Source organism: Natator depressus, chromosome 14 (assembly GCF_965152275.1).
Source record: "Natator depressus isolate rNatDep1 chromosome 14, rNatDep2.hap1, whole genome shotgun sequence".
Lineage (NCBI taxonomy): Eukaryota > Metazoa > Chordata > Testudines > Cheloniidae > Natator > Natator depressus.
Genome location: NC_134247.1, coordinates 10,256,276 through 10,277,536, shown reverse-complemented (window position 1 = coordinate 10,277,536; position 21,261 = coordinate 10,256,276). Strand labels below are relative to the sequence as shown.

Here is a 21,261-nt window from a genome sequence, read left to right as displayed (position 1 = left end):
TGAACCTCATTGAACCTTCCAACGAACCTGAACTGAGTTCAAGGGTATAATGAAACCTGAAGCAAGGGGAGATGGGCTTTGTTGAAAACAATTTGCCCATCTCCAGGGGGAGGCGAACCTACTGGTAGGGCCCTTCCTGTAGTTTTTACGCTTGGGCTATAGGATTGGGCCAGTGGTCCCTTGAACAGGATACAAAATAAAACTTGTGGCTGCCATAGGAAGAATTGTAACTAATTTCTGCTGTTGCTGATGTACAGAATTTCCAGTGCAACGAAGCTATGTTTGAGGCGGTGGAACAGCAGGATTTGGACACTGTTCAGATTCTCCTCTATCAATATACACCAGAGGAGCTGGATCTGAACACACCGAATAGTGAGGGATTAACTCCCTTGGATATTGCCATCCTGACAAACAACGTGCCTATCGCTAGGATTCTTCTGAAGATTGGCGCAAAGGAAAGCCCGCACTGTAAGTATAGCAGAACACAAATTGTGTTGCTCCAAATAATCCATACTAAGGGCTTCCTCTTGCTCTGGGAGGCTTAATTTAATTACATAAAAGAGAAAAGCCCATCTGCTTTTCTTTGTAAGATGAATACAAACAGCAATGGCACCACGACAACTGGAGACAGTTGCAGGGGTATTTGCTTCCTGAGCACAAGCTCAGCAGGTCTTTCCTGTCTCATGTGTCAGCAACTGGGGTGCAACCTACCAACCCAGCAAATCCCAGCCTCGAGACTAGCTTTAAGTGGCTCTGGGGATAAAGTTAGCTGCTTGCCGTGTGCCATAAAGAGGAAACACACCAAAGTCATGTGGGAATGGCCTCAATAATGTCCAGACATAGCTGTTCACTTTCGCTGGTTCAGTGTGTCACCCATGAGTCTCCATAGGTATAGCCGTGTAGGAACATGACGACATACGTATTCCACGTAGGCACAGGATCCATATTTCTCAGAGTTATTGTTATGATAGTAGTTAGTGTGAGACACCCTAGTGCGCACTAGAATTCACACCCCTCAAGTGCAGATAGTGTAGACAATGGTAGTTTATATGATGCTATAGGGTCAGGGCTCATTAAATACTTGACAATTACCAATTATAGCAGCTCAAGTTACCATGGTATGTGCAGTAATCTCCATTTTAAGTATTAGGTTTATGTTTTGAGGCTTGTTTAACCCTTCATTTTAAAGCTCTTTGGGATGAACGGCACAAAGCAGAAAGCAAAATCTATTACTTGACTGCATCCTCTCTCTCTCTGGGTCACACGGCTCTATGGACCCGTCTGCCGTAGGTCCATTGTCTACAAATGCCCCATTGCTGCTAAAACTGGTTCATGTCCACTAGTGTTATCAACACTGCAAACCCTAGCATAGATGTACCAAGACAAGTGGCAAATTAATCATTTACTGTCTTTCAGTAGAGACAAGATGTCTTTCTAAAGTATATGCTGTACTTCAGCTATAGGTAGGGCTTCTGATTTTAGGTTTTAGGTAAAAAACACCTATAAAACACCCCAAATACAAAAAAAAATGAGTGTTTATCCAATGAACAGCCAAAAAAATATTGGAAATGGTTACTCAACTCAGGTTGACTTCCCTGCTTTCCCTATAGGCAGTGTCCCTGGCTTGTATCTAACATTAATTCATGCTAGGTACTTTAAATCTGCCTCCACTACTGAGTGCAGCCAATGCCTACATTCCAGTGGACACTCCATAGATAGGGAGGACTGTACATGCGCACAGAATTTACAACACTTCTGCATTATGAATTGTGAATGCAATTAAAAAAATTAATAAAAATTTTAAAATCCATTTTGCTTGAAGATGGAAATGACTATTCTTGACATCATAAACGTTGTACTTTTTGATTACATTGGGATATTAATATGATGGGAAAGGACACAATCTCTCTATATGATGGTGAGCGTATTTGTATTTTTTTTTTTTATTAAATATCAGCTTCTATCTGTGGTAAATATGCGTTATAAAAAATGTCAGCCTAGTGCCAGGGAGAGGTATATGAAATGCACTAAATGCTAAACCAGGGATCCATAACAAATTTACAAAGCTTAAACTAACATGTAAGTCATTTTTATACATATAATAAAAATTAAAGTTCATCCTATTTAAACAAGAATTTTGGGATGTACCCCCCAAAAATCTTCTCATTACAGTATATAAAAAGTGAAAAACCCTGATGTTTGCATATCATCACAGAACGCAAATTGCTAAAAAATGAACTTAATACACCCTGAAAAACAGAAGCCGTCACTATAAATTACTGGACTCAATCATGTTCAGGTACCCGGTCTGGGTTATGCAGGTGGTCAGACTAGATCAGTGGGTCTGGCCTTAAAATCTATAGATTTAGGGCCACATTTTTATCATTATTTAGGAACCTGTTGATGTAGATAGTTGCTAGTGGAGGATTTTCAAAAGTGTTTAGTGCTTCCACTGGGCACCTAGCTGCATTTTAGGCAAGTAAATACCTTTAAAAATCTGGTTCCTAGTTCCTATTTAGAGCATGGCCTATTTATGCCATTCAACCAGTATAAAAGGACCTCAGTGTACCCAGCCTTAGGAATGTGTAAGATGGGCTACCAGCTGCTGGCAGGGTTACCAGAGCTAAATAACCGTGTTAAAAATGATTGCCTCAGCCAGCACCCCATCCAAGCTAGGGCTGTTTAACATTATTAACACCAGTGGAGCTGAACTGATGTTAGCAATAGTGGGAAATCTTTAGAAAATAGGTAGACAGGGCCTGAGTCAGTAATACAGAGCTCATAGGTCCCTAATGGCATTGAGTATATGAAACAGGATAATAGACTCTTATGTCTATGGAGTAATGGGACGATTATTCTGGTCCACGCCATGGTGTCCCAACGAGGTAGCAAGGAATGTGGAGATATATCACTGTTGAGCTAACAGTCCCATTAAAATCAGATTACCACAATTTTAGGGCCTGATCCAAAGCGCAGTGGAGTCAATGGGAGTCTTTCCATTCACTTTGTTGGGCTTTGGATCAATGAGAGAATGACAGTAGCAATGAACTGGCAGGATGGCATCGGTAAATATGTGGTAACTGCACCAATGAAAATTCAGCTCAGATTATACCTCCTCACTGCACGGGAACACTAATAGCACTTATTGTGGTTATAAAACTATCCTTTGTCTTCTGTCATGGGACTTTTCCTGCATAATTTGGGGAGTGAGGGGGAGGGAAGGGGGGAGAATTTACCAAGTCAATTAATCAACCTTAAACCATGACACAAACTCTGACGCCTTACTTTTGGCTAAAAATACACAAATATATACGAATTTGTTTTAAACTGTCAATGCCTATATTTAGGACATTCCCAGCAAGGCTATAATGAGACTGTGTTTGAAGGGTTCAGCCACTGCAGACTGTGTCATTAATTTGAAGTTAGTTAAATTAACAACATTTAGGACTGGCATGTCAATCTCAGTGCTCCAGGAAATTGCACCTTGAGGCTACTCACATTGCCAATTTTTTTCACTAGAGAGTGTATGTGTGTGCGTGTGTATGGGTGTGTGTGTTGGGATTTTTTGCCAGACCCTCAGTGTTGGTACACCTTTATTGCTTTTCTATGTCCACAGCACTTATATTATCATTTATTCTGGCCTCCTTTAACCTTCCCAAGAGATTTTTGCATAGTGTAGCTGCTCAGTGAAAAGAGTTGTGTTTTTTTTTTTTTGCTTTATATTTATTTGTTTATTTTTCTGTCATGGTTCATGACTGAGGCTTTAAAAAAAAGTGTGACAGCATTTAGAGTGCATGATTGACTGCTGAAGCAACATTCATTAACCATGACAAATCTAGAGGAAAACACAGTCTTGAGTGTTCTAAACAGCAGTAAAAAAAAAAGAAAAAAAAAGACTAAACTAATTTTTCATTGACCTCATCTGTAAATAAATGCAGTCTGATGGCAAGCAGGGGCAATCATAAATTAGTATTCATTTCCTGTAATTAATGCAAACATGCCTATGAACACGGAGAATATGAATATATAACCACTTCATTTCCATTTCAAAATATGCCCACCAAATTTCCATTTCACTTATCATGATTTTCAGTTTTTCTGATTGAAATAATGGTTAAGGCTTTCTCAATAAAAACCAAATCACTGGGTTTTTGTCCTTGAGGATCTAAAGTCGCTGCTTGAAAGTGAAAAAGAAAGTGTTTCATTCAAGGCTCCATGGAATGGCTTTCAGCCCCTCTGTATTTGTCTCCATTGTTCGAAGCTGGCAGTAATCGTTGTTTTACCCTATTCTGCCCCCTTGCCACACTTCACAGACCCTCCTTCCCTGTTAGAGTGAAATCCCCTTCACCCGCATGGCATTTGGGCTCTGGAGGCCTGACCCAACACCCAATGGAAAGACCCGCATTGACTTCAATGGGCAGAGGGATCTGGAGGTAGAACTCCCACCTGTCCCTTCCCTGTAGCACCCAACTCAGTTGCAAAGGCTGTTGGGCAGCTAGACATGTATAAACTCGGCCTCTCGCTGGCTGCCTCATTTGAGACCCTTTCTGTGGTTCAAGGTACCTGTGCCTGGCAACTCTGCCCACTATCTCTGCCCAGCACAGCCCCTGGCAGTCATGCCATCACTCTTTTCTGTCATGTGACTGTTACACGTGAGGCTCAGAATTCTTTGTTTCCTCTCCAGGGCAATGTGGCCTTCCACTGGCCTTCGCAGTGGGCCACACCCTGAAACCCTCCCTCAGTTTCATCAGTTCCCTGAGTAAGGAACAAGGGAAATCTCTTTCTTCCTCACCCACCCCAGCAAAACACACAGGAGTGGGCCACGGTGCGGAAATCTCCCTGAGGTCACTCTTGAAGAGCTTTCCTTGCACCACCCCCACTAGTGGAAGGAACTTGGGAGCTATGGATTGTGGAGGGCATGCCACCTACCAACCCTCACAGACCTTGGTGATTCAGAGCGAAAGGAGCCCCGACCCCCAATTCCAAGGGAAGACAGCAGCCCTGCTACAAGAATAGCTCTTGCTCTTCCTCTCCCCTTCCCCCTGCACATTAGCAGCAGGGGTCCAGCAGGAATCACATACCATTAGCTGGGTCCCCTTGTAGCTACACTGCCATCGCTTTAGAGAGGACACAGGTGACATACCTCCTAGCTGCGTTACTTGGATTTCTGTGTGGAAATCCAAAAGCAAATCAGAGAGCAACAACTCTCACTTCCAGATCCACGTGGAGCCCAGTCTGTGCGAGCCCCAGCACAAGCTCATTCTTCCCTTAATTACCAAATAGGCAGAAGGATATGGTGCAGTCCCTAGAACATTTACATTAAAATTGTAAAGCAGGTTGCTTTACTCTCCCTGCTCTCAGAGTCCACTTTGTGCTGTGTAACCATCTCTCTCTCCTCCACTGATTTTATTTATCATTTGTTCTCATCTTGGCTTATTTGTGCAAAACTAAGTACAAATAAAATTAACATGTCCAGTGGTTGTTGCCTGTAAACATTCTACACCTTGCCAAGGCCTGACAACTGTTGAATTGAATCTTGATGAGGGAGATATGGTTAGATCATCCTCTGGAACTTGGAACAATGCCAGTTTACACCAGCTGAGAACCTGACCCATAAAACCTTCCCTCTCAGTCCTGATATGCTATCAGATATGCTCCACACTTACCATTTGCATGGATCCAGGAAGGTCTGTCACCCTTTGCTGGTCTCACAAAAGGTAGTGAATTCTGAAGATGTCAGCCGAGTGCGGTAAGTGTGGCTATGTGTCCACAAGATGTCCACATGAAGAATGATCGTACTTGGAGGCGAGAGGCTGCAAGCCAGCTTCTGAAAGCAGAGCCCTAGAGACGACCATTCTTCAAAAACCTTTAGGACGTCAGAGGTGTGGAGTAATTCTTTACTCTTCCCCTTGTGGTTGTTAAATGCCCGATGACACTTTTCACATTAGTAAGTGGGATTATCCTTGGACTCCTGGCTAAGCTCCAGTCATGATACTGGGGTTTGAAATGAAAACATGTACACATATATGTATACACATCAGAGTATCGCTCGGCTTTTTTCCTGGTGCAAAACTTCTGCTTTATCCGAGCTGTTGGACTGATTTTTTGATATAGTGGAGTAGCTGTAGAAGGCATCATTTAACACCCAGATCTGGTTGCTTTTGCTCTTATGTGGGGTGTTTTTTATGTCACAGCAGGTCAGAGTCCTGTCCCCATATCACATATGTTTGCATTCTCAGAGATGCGTTGGTCCCTTTTTAAATGGTCATTGCAACTTGCTCTTTGGCAAGGTTGGTTCAGATCCCATAAAAGACATAAAGGAGCCAGTAGCCTGGCTGTGTCCCTAAGCCCCATCTTCCCCAGCATTGCTAAGAGCTGTGGCTTGTCGTGGTAAATTATTTCTGATGAATAGGGCCCTTTTTTTTTTGGTCCAAGGCAATTACGACTCTGATGTTAAAATCAGACAGCTCTTGTGGAAAGTTACTGCACTCCACAGCAAGATTATTTCTGGTGATTTCAGGAGTCCTCCTCCTTTACACTATGTCCTGAATTTTGACCACCACCTGGATTTGCCACTTTTCCTCCCATGTTCAATTAAACAGCTTTGCAAATAATATTTTCTAAATTGCGAATAATTTGATCAAACTCCCTAAATATTTCAGAACAAGAGCAATTCTAAAACAGTTTGCTCCACGCAACTTCACTAGGCAGTCGTGGCGGTAGTTTGCATTACAGTAGTGCTCCCAGGCCTCGACTGAGGTTGGGCCCCATTTTAGATTTAACCTCTGTAGCTGTCATTTTCCGTATGTTTATACAGCACTTAATGCAATGCGGCCCAGACCTGGCTGGGCTGTCAGCACTACTGCTATATAAATGTTAAATAATAATAATACACACACACACACACACATTCAGACAGTCCCTGCTTACAAGACAAGGCAGGCAAATGAATTATTATTACCCTTCTTTTACAAATGGGGAGTTCAGGCATAGGGAGACTAAGTGAATTGCCAAAGGTCGTTCTGGAAGTCTGTAGTAGAGCACAGAAGTGAATACCGATCTCCTGAGTTCTCCTCCAGTACCTTAACCACAAAGCCATCCTTCCTGGGCTTCCAACAGCTGTTTCTTTTGACCTGTAGATGTTTGTGAATTTTATGTTTTGTCCATAGTTGACCACAGCTTTTTGTTCATTAGAAGCGTATGGGTTTTTATGACCAAGTAAAACTGAGAACTGGGTGAAAACTGAAAAGCTTTAATTTTGGCTGTTAATCTTTTGTAATAATCTGTCAACATGAAAGAAAAGGATGTAGGGTAATTTTGGTTTGCTTAAGACACTTTCAAACATATGATAAATACTTGAGCTTCAACTTCCTCACCTTACTCATGTGGTTAGTCTCATTTAAACAGGACAGATCCTCAGCTGGTTTAAATTGACATAGATTCATTGACTTTCATGGAGCAATGCCAGTTTACACCAGATGTGCATCATTTCACTTCAGTAGGGCTACTCGAAGGATGGAGAGGATTTGGCTTTAAATGGGTTGTGCTAGTGTAAGTGAGGACAGAATTTTATCATGCCATCGAGCAGTCACTTGCATTCCCCTTTTCTTGGCAGTTGTTAATATGGAAAGCAGGTCAATGCATCTGAGCACCTTGGTCCAGGAAGCCCAGCAGCGAGTAAGTGAGCTGTCTGCACAAGTGATGAGTGAAGGTCTTAGTATGGACAACACAGACAAAGAGAAACAACTTAAAGCGTGGGAGTGGAGATACAGGCTATACAAGCGCATGAAAGCAGGCTATGAGCATGCCAGTAAGTAGAACCAAGGTGGTTATACACCTAAAAGGAATATGCTTTAAATAAGAATTCTTTGCACTTGTAGAGCAATTCTTTCTCTACAAAAATGCTCTGATCAGTCCTCATGATGCCCCTGGAAGCAGCTGAAGGTTATAGGTGGGGAAACTGGGCACAGAAAGTAAGTGACCTGCCCAAAAGTGGAAAGGGAGTTGGTGCTAGAATTTGAGAGGCCCGATTATCCTGACAATTGCATGTGTGCAGCTTCTACAGAATGGGAGTTGTGTGCTCAGAACTGTTCGGATATTCAGACCCTAAAGCTCCTGGTACAATGTCTAATTCTTGCACCATTAAGCCACACTCCTTTTCCCTTTCCCCTATCTCCTTGCTTTTACATTTTCCTTTCAGGTTTCATTTAATATGATTAAAGATAGTTGCAAAATAGGGACATTTGAGAAAAAATGGGGGGAAATTCAACCTTTTTATCATAATTTGAGAAAGCAATTAAACAATTCTGTTGGTGGTGAAACACCAGAATGAAGTTTTCACACAGAAAATTGTGAGAAGTTAATCCTATTTGTTGGCATCTAAATGCAATACTTCGACAAAGAAAATGAGCCAGTTTCAAAAATTTGGATCTTTTTAAGCCACTCTAAATGTGGTTCTGTGCAGAAAGGCATACTGTGGCCCTTGGAGAGGAGTAGACTAGAGATTGAAACTTCTGTTTGTATAAAATTTAGATCTTTTGGCTGTAATAGATTCAGTGACAAACAATCATTGTTACCATTAACATCTTAAGAACCACCTTTCAAAAAATCTGTTTGCAAATAATTAACTTTATCTAAAGAGTATTGCACACCGAGAATACTCCTCTAATGTATTTATGGTGTTCTCTGAATTAGGATATGGGGAATACTACAAATGTACATTCATTACTTGCAATGACAAAATTGTAAACATATTAGGCCACATCCGTAAGTGGTTTCAGTCAGTGTATCTTCATTTAATTCAGTGGTGCTACACTGGTATATACCAGTAACCAGCTGAGGATCTGGCCCATCAGCCAGCATGTGTTATGTTACATGACAAGAGTTTGCTTAATGCCCTTATCCTAAATCAGATGTAAAAAGTTAGATAACTATATCATCTTCATCCACACCCAACATGACCTCAGAATCATTTACATGTTCAAAGGGATTGCCAGTTTCTCCTACAAATAATAGGTAATTAATTTGATTTCTGGACTGAATTATTCTTCGAACTGATCTATATGCTCAAAAGAGACTTCATGCCACGACACATGTTAGAATGACCATAGTGAAACATATACAAAGTAGCTGTTACAATCTTGGTCATTTCTAAACCAGAATAATGTAAAAATGTTTTTCTGTCATGTGATACATTTGAATCTGTTAGTGAAATCCTGATGATTTAATTAGCTCTTTATGGTACTTTTTGTCCCTTTTCTTTCCTCCCACCCCAAAAGATTTATAGGGGCTTTTCATTGACATAATTAACATTATTCTGTTCTATTGGGTTACATATGTACAGGAAGATATTTTTAACCCAAAGGAGCTGAAAACCATGATAGAAACAAATGGTGTCTGCAGGATATTGTTAGTTGAGGCACTAATTAAAATGTTCAAAAGGCAAGGAACACAAACACTTACGAACCAAAGCTCACAATTGCCGGGTGGTTTTCAGTTGGTTCTTTGAAGACACACAAACGTTGTTTGAATAGGATTTGTTGTGCTATGGACCTGATGTTTTTTCTTCTCTCCCAGGAGCCCCTGAGGCGCCAACCAATGTCTGTTTCATGGTAACAAGCAGCACATCACTCACTGTCACCTTCCAAGAACCTCTTAGCGTCAACTCGGCTGTAGTGACCAAATATAAAGGTACTGGATTTGAACATATTTCATTTACCTTTCTTAAGAGTGCGCAGAAACGTTAGGGCTCAATCATGAGCTATTTACTTGCAGAAAATATTTTGTTCTGAAAGTCTCATTTGGATAGAAATATTTCATTGGTTATTTGTGTTTACGTGAGAATGTTTTGGATGGGATTCCCTAATGAGACGGTAAGACAAAAAGACAGTTCACCCAAACCATTATCCATGGTGCCTTGAAGTTTGCTTGACTCATTGTGGTTAGAACACGGGATGAGCCAGCTTAAAAACATCAGCTAGCCTGTGGGCTTCTTAACAATCCTGTGTATCCTTGCCCATGCCAAAGCCACACTGCCATCCCTTCAAGGAATGCCTCTGGAAGCTGAAGCTGCTGGCTGTGGTTTCACACAGCCCAGCTAATTAGCTGTTCCAGTGCCGCCACCTAATTCCTGGAAGAGTATCACACTAGGGGTGGCACCAGTTACAGTCTTTAAAGTGGAATGAACAGAGAAAATACCTTTCTCTGAGCAGTCCTGCTAAACACTCCAAGCACATGCAGCTCATCTGCATTGTTGTAATGAATATTAAATACAGTTCATGAGGCTGCGGAGAGGGGCTTAAGTATTTAAAATACTTCTTTTTGTAAGCAAAGCAAATCTGTTTTTAAAGCCATTGGTGTGTTTACATGGACTCTATTAAGCTTCATCCTGAGGAATTTTAGAAAGGAAAAGCATCATTTTTTCTTTGCTGGAATATTTCACATGAAGCCCATTCTAGTTCCTATCCAGATTAATCCTGTACACTTACACTAATCACCCTAGTAGCGGTAGTACTTTACAATTCCATGGGACCTTTCATCTGAGGATCTAAAAGCTATATGTAAACAATTAAGCCTCAGTTAATTAAGACTGGCCCACACATTCAGGCTGTGTCTAATTCTTGCAGCTTCTTCCTTTACGACATCTCCAGAATCCAGCCTTTTGTCGCAGCCCACACTACCAAAACTCCTGTCCAAATCCTTATCATACACTGAACACAACAATCTTCACCTTTCTGACAGGTTTATAATGGTTTGCAAATTGGTTAAAATGAAGTGGAGAGAGGCGAAGGCCAAAACTTTCAAACTTGGGTGCTTAAAGTTAGGTATCTACATTCATATTTAACACCTAAAATAAGTAATCTTGTTTTCAAAGACACTGAGTAACTGTGGCTCACATCAACTTCAAAATTCATTGTCAATGTTGTGTCCAGACACCCAAAGTGGCCCCAAACCTGATGGTTTTAGAAGAGAGTTAAATCACCCATATTGCAGCTAACTAGCTGTGCAAAAGCGATTTAGTGATTAAGAAACTAGACCCCATTTTTCAAAAGTAACTTAGGAGCCTTCAAATGACTTTCACCGATAGTTAGTCTCCTAGGCACCTAAGTGCCTATGTCTTTTCTGAAAATGAGACTTGGATACCTAAATCACTTGGGTTAAATTTTCAAAAGCACCTAATAGGACAAAACTCAGATATATCCAACATGCAGGGGACCAATGAATCTTGTACAAGTCATAACTTCACAATAACGTAAATTCCGAAATACAATTGATTATTTTTTTAAAATATTTACTTTCCAAAGGTTGTGTGATATTTTTCCCAAACACAGTTGTTTAGTTTGAATCTGTTTTATAGCCTCTATCCTCTTTTCTGCAGATATGAAGGCAAGAAAAATGTTACCCAACTTGACATAACCTTCCTAAATCTAATTAGTTCACACTCGAGTGCCTTCATGCTTTGAGTAATCCATACTGCTGACTGTTCTATGCTTGGTCAGAATGACCATGAATTCTACCAAGATGTTCATTTTAAACCCTTTATCCCAGGAAACTTGCATATTTAAGGTTAGATGAAAAGAAAGAGCATTAATGGGTCCTGTTGGTGACTTGTGGGGATTAATTAAGCACAATATATGGAATTGTTTATTACACTGCAGAGCAAACTTCTTTGTGTTAAAATTAACCTTTCAAAAGAGCACTCATGTTTCGAACCAGGTTAGAGTTACTGTTCCCACAAAGATGGTTTGATAATATTAATTGAGAACCTTTTAGCGAAAAGTATAAGCCCCAATTCAGCAAACCACCTGAGCACATACTTAAGTGCTTTCCTGATTCGGGGCCATAAATAGTACATTACTATTTATTTTTAAGAAAGAAGGAATCAGGAGAGATAGTAGTCTTTCTCCTCCTCACTACCAAACTCTAATAATGATGTTTTCAATGGATCTATGGATTATTTTGGATAAGTATCAAGATTAAAGTTGCTTCAGGTACTTAGCATTTTGACAAGCTGCCAAGGCCCTTTTCATGGCATCTCTTTTGACATGTTTGATATGTGGCTTGAACCTGCATTGTGGAATAACTTTTTTCCCCGCGTGCCTATTTGTTCAAAGTGATTCAGAAACATGTATCAGAACATTATCTGAATCCTGTGCAGGGTTTTCCTTGGTAATTATATAACTTCTAAATAATAAAGGACAATAACATTTTGCATTCTCTTTAACCCATAAAAGCGATTTACTTCCTTTAAGAGACTTAATTGAAGCACACAAGGTAGATGGGTGTTAATGTTGGGGTCCCAGCTAGTTTCCAGTTCTGTGACTGCATTCTGCCAAGCCATTTCTTTAAGGAGCTGAGGTATTCTTTACTTCCTACCCTGGACTGCCGTTCAATCTTACTGCCACAATCCTAACGGCTCCTTTAGTTTCCCTCCAGAGAAGGCTGCCTTATGTCAGTGTCTGAAGTGAAGTGATTCCTATGTATATAGTAGTTCAGTAAAGTGTTTTGAGGCTTGAGACAGGCATGACATAAATCAATAATAATAATAATAACAATAATTGTAATAATCATCTCCAAGCTACAGAGAAATATTCATACCAGTTCCAGAAAGACCCCACCCCAGCAAAAGGATATTAAGGATTACATTAACTCACCAGGAAAAAATCTCGGATTGACTAATCATGCCCTGAGGACAAGCTTTGCACCTGAACCTGCAAACACTTGGACTTGCCTACACTGTATAAGCCTCTTTGCACCCTCATGTAAATGTGCTGCGCCGGTGTTAAAAAGTGAATTACACCAGCACAGCTTACTCCAGCTTGAAATTGGGTCAGTTATTTTGACATTGAGGCAGTGTGTCTACAATGGAACTGGACGGGAAACAGTTTTCCCATGCCATGAAGATTTTCAAGATATAAAAATATTTTCCCATTCCGAAGCAGGATGAAAACATCGAAATCTTGAAAATTTTCACCAACCAAAAATCTAAAAAAAAAAAAAAAATCTTGTTCCAGGTCAATTGATTTCTCAGGTATTTAAAAAAAATTTTACTCTAATTACCTTAAATTTGAAAACAAAAATGTTTTGAACCAGAAAACTGAAATTTTTCTTTTAGAAAATGTCAAAAAAAAATTTTCAAAAAAATACTTTGAGTAAAAAATTTCATCGAACCTGACCTTTTAAAAGTTTCCGCTTCAACAAATCAGCGTATTTCAATAAATAAAAGGTTTGATTGAAAACTTCCTGACAGCTCCAGCCTGCACTACGTTTGTACCAGCATAACTATACTGATGCAAAAAACCCCACAAAACCATAACACCAGCATAGACAAGACCTTATTCCTCACTGTTGTCCCATTGGAGCCTGGAAGTAGGGCATTCAAGAACAGTTGTCTTCAAGAAGTAATCCTTTTAATTGGTGTCCTCTCTCTCTCTCTCTCTCTCTCTCTCTCTCTCACGTGTGCGCACGCACACACACACACACAGAGTTTAATTAAATGAAAATCACTTTTCAACATCATTAACCAAAGGTAATAGTAAAGATTATTGCGAAATTCAAAAACTGCACTGGAGGAAAAGTATTGCCAGTCTGGAAAAAATGCTACTTCTCTTTCTTTTCTTTTTTTTAAGCCAGTTTTTTGTTGTTGTTGTTGTTTTCCCCCTACAATAGATGTAATTTCAGGCATATATAATCTCCTTTTATTGCACAATATTATTTTATACGTATCTCCTGTCAGAAATGCTTGAAATTCCCCAGGCATCAAGATAAACAAGAGCATGTGTAATATCAGAAGATAACCACTGAATGAACCACCAATGAAAAATTACCATGAAATATAGTCTCAAATTATACCCCTGAGTTTCGTATATCTTATTAATTTTTAAGAAAACATATGTTAGACAAATAAATTTTCTTTTGGTGAAAAATGTGAAGCTGCTTATGTTTTTGAGTTTAGTTATTTAGCTAACAGATCTGAAAAATTCAAGTCTGAAGCTGTAGTAGGAAACAGAGAGAGATTCTAAGTTGCCCTTTAACTGAGCAATTTGAGCTGCTCTACTATCTGCATGAACGTTGATCCCAAGACCCACATGACAAGCTTCACAAGCTGTTTTTTCAGTAGCAGTATTTGCCTTTAACAAGGTCTTACAAAGTTCTCTAGGTGGGTTTTGAAGTAGCTTCCCAGCCTGACATCAAGTTGGGGGGACGATGATTTGTTTAGACCACCTGATCCCCCTGTTACTATTTTCTTTTTATTAATTTTTTGGTTAAACATTTTACACATTTCTGTTTGTCAATAGTCCCCCACTACCTCCTAGGATTTCTGCCTGGTGGAAAGTATGTTTTTCTTTTATGTCAATTTTGTAGCCTTAAAGAAAAAGTCAAGCAGTCAGGTTAGATCAAGACGAGGTGGAGGAGGGAGAAAGCAGCTATTGCTTGCTCAATTTTTTACCAAAAAATTATTCCATACCTCCTTTCCTCCAGGGCAATTTGTGGTTCACCTCAAACATTTTTTGCATTAGTATAATTTTCTTTAATTACCTCTAAGTCACTGGTTCAGCCCAGGTCAGAAGTGAAGTGGCCAAAACTTGTTACCATCTGATGGCTGGCTTGGTGTCCTATGTGAAGTGAGTTTACTGGGCTCAGCCCTGCTCCCAGAGAAATGGGTGTCGATATTACCAGCACAATCGATGCAATTTGGCACTATTGTTGGAAGTCTCAGTAGAGGGAACTGAATGGATCTTGGAGACTAAAAAGCCATTTCATACTTAGAGGGGAAACCCTTTTAGAGTTACAGTTTGGGACCCCCAGCGTGGCAGAATGGGGAAGCTTGCACAGATTGGCTTGCATTGTACAAGCTGTATAGATAAATAGACCTTCATTGACCCAGGCTCTCAATCAGTTACCCTTTACAAGGACTAAGGGGATGATCCAAAGCCCATTGAGGTCAGTTGGGGGTATGTCTACACTGCATTGTAAACCTGAGTCTGTGGGACCCAGGCTTGTGGACTTGGTATGCCCAAGCCCATACCTGTGCATTTTATATGCTACACAGACGTTCGGACTCAGCTCTGTGGCTTGAGCTGCATCCACACTGCAAAATGACAGGGCTTGACCTGAGTCACACCGGGACTTGGCTCTGACCTATCCCCCAAGCAGGATCCTAGGACCTGAGTCCTGACTGCTTACTGACCCCATCAGACTGACTTCTGTGTGGACTGATTTGTGTGTGTGGTTTGGGCTCAAACCTGAGTCAGAATTTGGGCTTAATGTGCAGTGTAGACACACCCTAAACTAGGAGTCTTCCCTTGAAAATCTTTACTTGAAAAATCACAGTTTAAGATTGTAAAAAGAATTTAGGGAGTTTTCCTGATCCATCATATTTTATTCCTGTGAATAATCTGTACTCTCATTGACTTCTCTGGGTCTACACACTGTGACAGACCCAGACCAGTGGGGTACAGGAGTCTGGTAGAAGGCAAATATACTGGCCACTGGATGAATAGTTTTCTGTTCCCTGAGTGACCAGAGCAGGGGCTCCCCTAGAGCAATCGGAAACCTTCTAGAATCAATTAAGACAGGCAAGCTAATCAAGACACCTGGAGCCAATTAAGAACTTTCTAGAATCAATTATGGCAGGCAGGCTAATCAGGACACCTGGTTTAAAAAGGATCTCCCATCAGTTAGTAGGGGGGTGCGCAAGGAGCACGGAGTGAGAAGGCGTGCTGCGGAAGGACTGAAGAGTTCAAGCATGATCAGGCTTCAGGAGGAAGATCCTGCAGTGAGGATAAAGAAGGTGCTGGGGAAAGGCCATGGGGAAGTAGCCCAGGGAGTTGTAGCTGTCACGCAGCTGATACAGGGAACGTTGTAGACAGCTGCTATCCACAGGGCCCTGGGCTGGAACCCGGTGTAGAGGGTGAGCCTGGGTTCCCCCCATCCCACCAACTCCTGATTGGACACAGGAGGAGTTGCCCCAGTCTGTGAGAAACACCAAAAGGGAAGGTCTAAATTGGAAAGGGATCTGCCCTGTTCCTGACTCACTAGGTGGGACACAGAGACTGCGGGGATTGTTTCTCCATTTCCCCCATGCTGGCCAGTGATGAGGTTAGCTGAGTGGACGGCAGGTTTGAGCCAAACGGAGGGCTGCCGGGAATCTCTGAGGCAAGCAGATCCGCCAATAAGCGCAGGACCCACCAAGGCAGAGGAGGAACTTTGTCACAACACACACACGCACAACCTCCCTCTCGTTCTTTCTCTTTTTATATATATATAATAGACAGTATGTATGTATGTGCAGGTAATCCAGCGCACATATGCACACAGGTTTTGTAAGGCTGTATTAAACTGGTCTATCAGTAGAACTTGCACGTGTCCTTTTTTTTCTTTTACATATGACACCTACAGCCTTTTCCCCATCTCTCTCTCACGACAGCCATCCCCATTAAACGTTGTCACTGGGGAGTCAATAAAACAAACACACATAGTTCAGCTCCTTTTGACTTCAGTGGGTAGGAGCTAAGGGTGCTGACATAAACTCCTAGTGTATGTTTACACTGCAGCTAGAAGCCAGCCTCCCAGCCCAGGACCAGACTCTCACTAGCAGGGCTCAAGCTACCATGTTAAAAATAGCAGTGTGGATATTGCGCCTCTCGTGGAGACTCGGGCTAGCCACCCGAGCTCAAGCCCGGGGGACTGGGAGGGCTTGAGAGACTGAGCTCACGCCCAAGCCGCGATGTCCGCACTGCTATTTTTAGCATGCTAGTCTGAGCCTCTGACTTCCCAGGTTGAGCGCTCGCTCCCAGCTGCAGTGTAGACATACCCATAGGACTGAGCCCTTACCAAGAACTGTGATGCTGTAACATTAAGTTCCAATGAATGTTTTATAAAGTGCTGCAGCAAATGCTACATCACAACTTGAGTCTGCCCACAGCTTAATGGCACCATATATCCAAATTGGTCTTTATGCCATGTTCGCCAACCATTCTAAGTATTTCTGTATATTTTTAAACGTTCTTTTTCCTTCTATCCCCAAATCAGTCCTTTTCTGCATTAAAAATGAAAGAATACATTTCTTTGTAACATATTCAAGTTTATGCTGCAGAATAGGTGTGGTCTGGTATTTTATTTTTACAGTAGTTCATTTATGGCATTTTATTAGGTCTCATGGGCACTTTATTTGCACACTACATTTCGGTAGCTAACAAGACTGTGCAACTTGTTAGCTGTGCAATTCTATTTTTATGCCCAACAAGTACAGAAATGTGTACATGTTAAAACAAACCTTTCTATTTTCAAGTCCTCTCAGCTTTTGTAGTATGCTTTGGACTTTTTTTTTTTTAAAAAAAAAGGCTCTTAAACTTTAGGACTAGTTTAAAGATACCAGAGACAGATATGGCAATTTCCTGCAATATTCTGGGTAGCTTTACTGAATTAAGTTTAAGTATGTTTGGAGTTCATTGTATTAAAAATGCAAAAGTTGATGTGTTATTGCCAAAGTACCATAAATGAACTACTGTAAAAATGAAACGTGGTGTTGTGGGATTGTATGTAACATATCTGGGGGGAGACAAGACTAATGTAAACCCTGGGAGAGTTATGAGCATCAAAGGACTATTTGAGACAATGGGCCAGACAAGAATGAAATTTTAATTAAGTGGGTTTTGCAGGAAATCAGGGGGAGGGAGGATGCAAATGTACCCCCTTCAGCTATGCCAAGATTCAGCCTTTTAGAGTTTCTCTCTGAGGAGGAGACTTTTGTCTGGCTGATTACCTCTTCACGATCTCTACAGATCAAAGACCCAGGCTGCGTGAAGGAAAGGCTAATGTACACATTAGTTTGCTTGTTCCGAGTGAAAGGGTGTTATGAAATTGTGACCACAGAAAACCCCCTGGGTAGACTTTGAAGGACAAACTCCTACCAGAGCCCTGGTTGGAGTTGAGGGTCTCTGGAAAGCATATTAGCTTCGGTTTCTTTCATTGGTTTGTATATGTTTTCTCTATAGTGCTTTCACCGTAAGAATTAATGTGCTTGCTTAGGAAAAGTTGTGTGGTTATCTAAGAACTGTGATAATTACACTATTCATAACCTCTGAGAAAAAGACAACGCAAGCCTGCTTAGTGAGTCTGACTCGCTGGGAAACTCACAGTGTAGGCAGAGAGCTGGGCAGCCTGGAAAAACCCCAGTCAGATGGGAGAAAGACATGGGTCTCCAACCAAGAGAGGTGACATCATCTGAGGACTGGGTGCCCTTGTAGGACCAGGAGATGGAGTATAGTGGCAGTTGCCCTGAACTGGGACAATATCCATCAGCTAGGGTTAAATATTAAATGAAGGTACAAAAACTAATGTAATTGATCAGCCAAAAACTACTCAAGTCAGTTATTCTGATCTTCTGCTTTGTGTTTTATGAGCATTTTGAGCAGCCAGTCAAAGTGAATGGCAATGAGAAACCCAGAGACTTAGGGTCTGATTCTGTCCTTATTTTGGGTGAACAAGGAATACAGCATCATACCTTTAAATGGATGATTTTTAGGAGATGTTGGTTTACCTTTTACATTTGCTTTGACTTAATAATAATTAATAAGTAATAATTAGGGCTGTCAAGCAATTAAAAACATTAATCATGATTAATTGCGCTGTTGAACAATACTAGAATACTATTTATTTAAATATTTGTGGATGTTTTCTATATTGTCAAATATATTGATTTCAGTTACAACAGAATGCAAAGTGTACAGTGCTTAGTTTTTATTTATTTTGATTACAAATATTTGCACTGTAAAAAACAAAAGAAATAGTATTTCTCAATTCCCCCATTGCAAGTACTGTAGTGCAATCTCTTTGTCATGAAAGTTGAATTTACAAATACAGAACTCTGTACAAAAATACTGCATTCAAAAATAAAACAGTGTAAAACTTTAGAGCCTACAAGTCCACTCAGTCCTACTTCTTATTCAGCCAATCACTCAGAGAACAAGTTTGTTTACATTTGTCAGAGATAATGCTGCCAGCTTGTTTACAATGTCACCTGAAAGTGAGAACAGGCGTTCACATGGCACTATTGTAGCCAGCATCACAAGGTATTTATATGCCAAATGCCCTAAAGATGCATATGTCCCTTCATGCTTCAACCACCATTCCAGAGGACAGCATCCATGCTGATGATGGGTTCTGCTCTAAAAGGATCCAAAGCAGCGTGGACCAACACATGTTCATTTTCATCATCTGAGTCATATGCCACCAGCAGAAGGTTGATTTTCTTTTTTGGTGGTTCGGATTCTGTAGTTTCCGCATCGGAGTGTTGCTCTTTTACGACTTCTGAAAGCATGCTCCACACCTAGTCCCTCTCAGATTTTGGAAGGCACTTCAGATTCTTAAACCTTCGGTCAAGTGCTGTAGCTATCTTTAGAAATCTCATATTGGTACCGACATATGCTGGGTCATTATCTGAGACGGCTATAACATGAGATATATGGCAGAATGTGGGTAAAACAGAGCCAGAGACATACAATTCTCCCCGAAAGAGTTCAGTCACAAAATTAATGCATTTTTTTAACAAGCTCCATCAGCATTGAAGCATGTCCTCTTGAATGGTGGCCGAAGCATGAAGGGGTATACAAATGTTTAGCATATCTGGCACGTAAATACCTTGCAGTGCTGGCTACAAAAGAGTGCACACCTGTTCTCAATTTCAGGTGACGTAAATAATAAGCAGGGAGCATTATGTCCCGTAAATGTAAACAAACTTGTTTGTCTTCATGATTGGCTGAACAAGAAGTAGGACTGAGTGGACTTGTAGGCTCTCAAGTTTTACATTGTTTTGTTTTTGAGTGCAGTTATATAACCAAAAAAAAATCTACATTTGTAAATTGCACTTCCATTGCACTACAGTACTTGAATAAGGTTAATTGAAAAATACTATTTTATCATTTTTAGAGTGCAAATATTAGTAATCAAAAATAATAATATAAAGTGAGCACTGTACACTTTGTATTCTGTTGTAACAGAAATCAATACATTTGAAAATGTAGAAAAACATCCAAAAATATTTACTAAATTTCAATTGCTCTTCTATTGCTTAACAGTGCGATTAAAATTGCTATTAATTGTGAGTAATTTTTTAAAATCGTGATTAATGTTTTTTAGTTAATCATGTGAGTTACATGTGATTAATGGACATCCCTAATCATAATAATTAATCATTAGTATTTTGCTAGTACTTTGCATTTTGAAAGCACTCTTCAGACATTAGATCAATAACCCTCACATCACCGCTTGGGCTTGGTGAATAACTATTATCCCTACTTTGGAAATGGGAAACTGGGATAGAAAGGTAAAGTATATTGTGTAACTTTGGGCAAGATATCAATGGCATTGCCAGGATTAGAACTCCAGCCCTCCTTGTTCATAGCCTCATTTTCATTTCACCAGGACACCCTGCTTTTCAGGTGGCTAAGAAATGTCCCTGTAGGATGGTTCCTGCCTCTGCAGCTCTAGTGAGGGCTCCCAACCCCTTGGGTCACCCACTTCAAATTTTACAGGAACCAGAACCCCTCCCGCTGCTGGAAGATGTTAAGCGGGAAGCTCCGAAGGAGAATCTCATGGAGATTCCCTGCCTTTCTCTTGTAGGTCTCACTGAGCCAGAAGGTGATTTGACCCATGGCATACACAAGTGCATGGGGCCTGAAAAATATTGTGAAATCCACTTTCCTATCAAGTTAGAAACATGTCACAGTCTGACAACATTTTAGTCACCTCATCTAAAGCCCACAGTGGTCTATGGGATTGTTTCCATTGACTTCAATGTGTTTGGGATCAGGCCCCTAGATCTGGTACCAGTTCCTTGCCTGGCTGCAGGATCCAATTTTTCATAATGTACTGTGCAGTTGGGGATCCAGTCAAGCTCATCTGTGTGGACCTTGCAACATCCAAAAAACCTCAGTGTGCAGAATCCAGGACCTTACTGTACTAATATTGGGTCTCTCACATGGTCCCGCCAATTGACAAATTACATTGAACTACCCCATTTGCAAGTCCTACTACACTTTGTGTTCCTTCCTATCCCCGTGCCTGGATCATGTTTCCTGTATGAAGAAGAGTTCCATGCTCAAAGTAATGCAAGTACAGTAAGCAGCAAGGGACACGTTGGGCAAGTAAACCCATGTTTGTGTTTGCTTTATCTTCACTGAGCGCTCTGCTTCTGTCTCTAATGCTTCTGATCCTCTTTCTTCACCTCAAAGTTGGTACTTTTGTTGGTGAAAGTAA

At 40.7% G+C, this 21,261-nt stretch overlaps 1 protein-coding gene across 1 annotated transcript in view; it reads left to right on the top strand.

Annotated features, from left to right (window-relative positions):
* Positions 1-21,261, top strand: part of ANKFN1 (ankyrin repeat and fibronectin type III domain containing 1) — a 191,205-nt gene that overhangs the window by 107,718 nt on the left and 62,226 nt on the right. The window contains exons 4-6 of the mRNA XM_074970973.1: positions 258-468; positions 7,616-7,810; positions 9,577-9,690. Coding sequence (XP_074827074.1) covers positions 258-468; positions 7,616-7,810; positions 9,577-9,690 — 520 coding nt within the window. The remainder of the gene's footprint in view (positions 1-257; positions 469-7,615; positions 7,811-9,576; positions 9,691-21,261) is intronic.